The 3,177-nt window shown below is 39.4% G+C and overlaps 1 protein-coding gene across 1 annotated transcript; it reads left to right on the forward strand.

Moving 5' to 3' along the window:
• The first annotated feature begins 1,089 nt into the window (after positions 1–1,089).
• Positions 1,090–2,717, forward strand: LOC147252342 (cytochrome c-b-like). The gene is made up of 3 exons (XM_086221290.1): positions 1,090–1,232; positions 1,834–2,010; positions 2,105–2,717. Exons 2-3 carry the CDS (start codon positions 1,839–1,841, stop codon positions 2,248–2,250), a joined length of 318 nt encoding a protein of 105 aa, XP_086077416.1. The 5' UTR covers positions 1,090–1,232; positions 1,834–1,838; the 3' UTR covers positions 2,251–2,717.
• The last annotated feature ends 460 nt before the right edge of the window (positions 2,718–3,177 follow it).

Here is a 3,177-nt window from a genome sequence, read left to right on the forward strand (position 1 = left end):
GACAATGTAACTTAACAGTATATGATGGTACATTCACATTGTTGCGATAACTATTAGTAAAATCAAAACAGATGCAGGTTGAAATTAATGTACTGTTCTCATATTCAATGCTAACAGTATCTGCTTTTTTTCAGACAGGTGTGGCGGGTCTGAATACTACAGTCACATACATACTTGAGTGCGATGAGGTAATCTCATCACACTGGCATTCAAGGTCAGAGGTCACATGGCCCTCAAATACAGAGGTCACCACAGGCAAAAAGGCAGCAAGAAACACTCCTGTTGGTTGTGAAACAGGATGTCCTTAGTTACATCACAGCATCAGTAAACGCTCAGGAGACATATTCATGCAGGTTTATTCAACGTGGAAGCGAAGCCTGGGCAGTATTAAGGCATTCAGGCACTGTTTCATATAATTATTGAATGGCAAAGTTACTGCTCACAAGTGTGCACTATTGCAATATTTTTTTTTTTTTTTTTGAAGATTAGGACTTTTGAGGACACGCAGTAGGACTCTCAGGCACAGGTAACTGGAGGTGCAGTCTTGAGGCAAAGGTTAACCATAAAACCTTCTACGTACTGCATGTCTGCTTCAAAAATGGTCGTGTATCCGATTTAACAACCGGTGTCTGAGCTCTGACGCGCTCACATCGAAGCTCTCCCAAGTCTCACATTGTGTATCTGTTATTCAGAACTCATTCAAAATATTCTTTTCAGGCTTCACTCAGCTTCTCTAACTTGAAGCAAATCCTACTTTCTATAACCTCTCCGTCGATATGTAGTTACCTCATTCGAGAAAAAAGTGATGTTATGTTTAAATGTGGGCAAGTATGATAGATGATTGGTTATTAAGGGTTTTCTCTCAGGTGGAACTATCTGATGAAGTGTGGATTTTCAGTTTTCTTTGTTGCTGGCGTTGGTGAGGGTTTTTTGTTTTAATTTAAATTCATAGTGATTCAGAATTTGCTAGTAATGGTAACAGAAACAGAAACAAGAGGTTTCGGCTTTTTCTTGTTTTCAACGGAAGTAGTTTCAACATTGCATGAGTCATTCAACAGCCGTCTGTCGTAAGCGTGACGAAATAGGTCAGCTGACTAGTGACGCGTCACTCTTGGGAACCTCACGGGAAAGACAGGCTTTCACTTAATGAATCGCTGGTGAGGAAGGCAGCAGAACAAGAGAGAAGCGCCGAGAATACGTCCAATTTTTGGCAAGCTACATATCTAGAAGAGGTAAGGGCTCGACCGTCTAAATATTAAACCGGTTGTTGGTTTTAATTACGTTTCTATTCCACGTTAATTACGAGGTGCCGGTTCGGTTCAAACTCAACGTGGTCTACCGGCGGCGTTACCCGGTTTCCGGAGGACTCCCATTTTTATTTTAAGCTTCAAACAAGCTCATTTTAACGATGTAAAGTCTAAATGTCATTCACCCTGCCTACTATCTGCAACTTGGGCCTATATACTACAGGCTTCTTTAAGTTTTTACTCCACGTTAAATAACTTTTGTTTATGATCGTAGGCCCTTATTACTTAAGTTTTTATTCTGGGATTCTTCAGTTGATAATAGATTGTAAACAATCACCGACAACATGAGTTACATCCTCGAAACAAGAAAGTTACAAAAGCTCGTTTTGTAACAGCGTCCGCGCCACTGCAGTTGCGCAACTAGGAAGTGAGCGCCCCCTTGTGGCGGAGTAATGATGTGCTCTTGTGTATTACAGCGAGGGTTTCCAAAGTCTGAGACTGAGGTGCTCAAATAAATCTTGGACTAAGGCAGTTAATGATATATTGCTAATAAGGTGATGAACCCTACTGTTTGTTTTCTCTGTAGAAACCATGCCTGGAGACATTAACAAAGGAAAGAAGGCATTTGTCCAGAAGTGTGCCCAGTGTCATACTGTGGAGGAAAATGGGAAGCACAAGGTCGGGCCCAATCTTTGGGGTCTGTTTGGACGTAAAACTGGCCAGGCAGAGGGTTACAGCTACACCGATGCCAACAAAAGCAAAGGTAAATCCTCTATATTGATTTTGGGAGGACAGTCCCGTGCATTTTATTTGACTTTGATGTTATTTTCCTCTATTTTCTCTCACTTTAATTTCAGGAATTATCTGGGAAGAGGATACCCTGAACGTGTATTTGGAGAACCCCAAAAAATACATTCCAGGAACGAAGATGATCTTTGCCGGGATCAAAAAGAAGAATGAACGCACTGACCTTATAGCATACCTCAAATCTGCAACTTCATAAGAACTTTGTGTTTGTGTCTCGAAGAGCTGCTCAAGAAGAATTGTCCTTTTTTTTTTTTTCCTCCATCAGGGAAAGCTGCAAGAAATGGAAGTGGTGTTGGCATGGTTACTTGCCTTAATTGTCACAGCTGTACCTCTTTTTGATATGATCCTCCTCATCAGTGGAGTATTGTTAACTCCTGGTTTTAACAGGTTTCTTTTCTAGCATAAATTATTAAACTATACTGTGTACTCAGAATGTATTTTTGTTCTGTGTTTTAGGATTGAATAACAATTCCCCCTTTTTACATAATGTATTTATACTGTGTATTTTTTTAATACTATGATCATACAATGTTAACCGATGTATACGTATACATTTTGGAGGTTTCATTGTAAACTGTTGAAATGTGGGTTTTTTTGTTTGTTTGTTTTGTACTAATGAAGTTCCCATAATTGTCCTGAGAATGAACACATACCACCTCTGCAGTTACTTCAAAAGTCTGTTATTTTAAAACTGTATGCTGAATAAAGCTGACACAAACCTGAAAAGGAGGAAAATTGCTTTAACAGGAGTTTTCTTTGTAGGTAATGGCTGAAATGCAGTAAATGGATTAGATGGTCGCAGTACAATCATGTTCTTTTCAGGACATTTTTGGCTGCTGTGGCAGATTTGTGAAGCTACACCATAAGGGGAAATTTAACTTGTGGTAAAGGCCCAAAATAATGTATAACGTATGTTACATCGGATAATACTGAAAGCAAGAATGTTAAAATAAGTGAATTTATTCTACTTGAAGCCAAAAAAAAAAAAAATTAACATTTTAGTCCGGAGAACCTGCACCTCACCTATCAAGCAGAAATCCTTTCTAAGTTCTTCTCGGTCACGGCTGCCTAAAGTAGGACCAAGTGGCCAAATTTTACCCACCGTGAGTTAATATTTAGCCTG

The sequence above is a fragment of the Aulostomus chinensis genome, chromosome 12 (genome assembly GCF_037954235.1).
Source record: "Aulostomus chinensis isolate RoL2024-O1b breed Wild chromosome 12, RoL_Achi_v1.0, whole genome shotgun sequence".
In the NCBI taxonomy this organism is placed as follows: domain Eukaryota; kingdom Metazoa; phylum Chordata; class Actinopteri; order Syngnathiformes; family Aulostomidae; genus Aulostomus; species Aulostomus chinensis.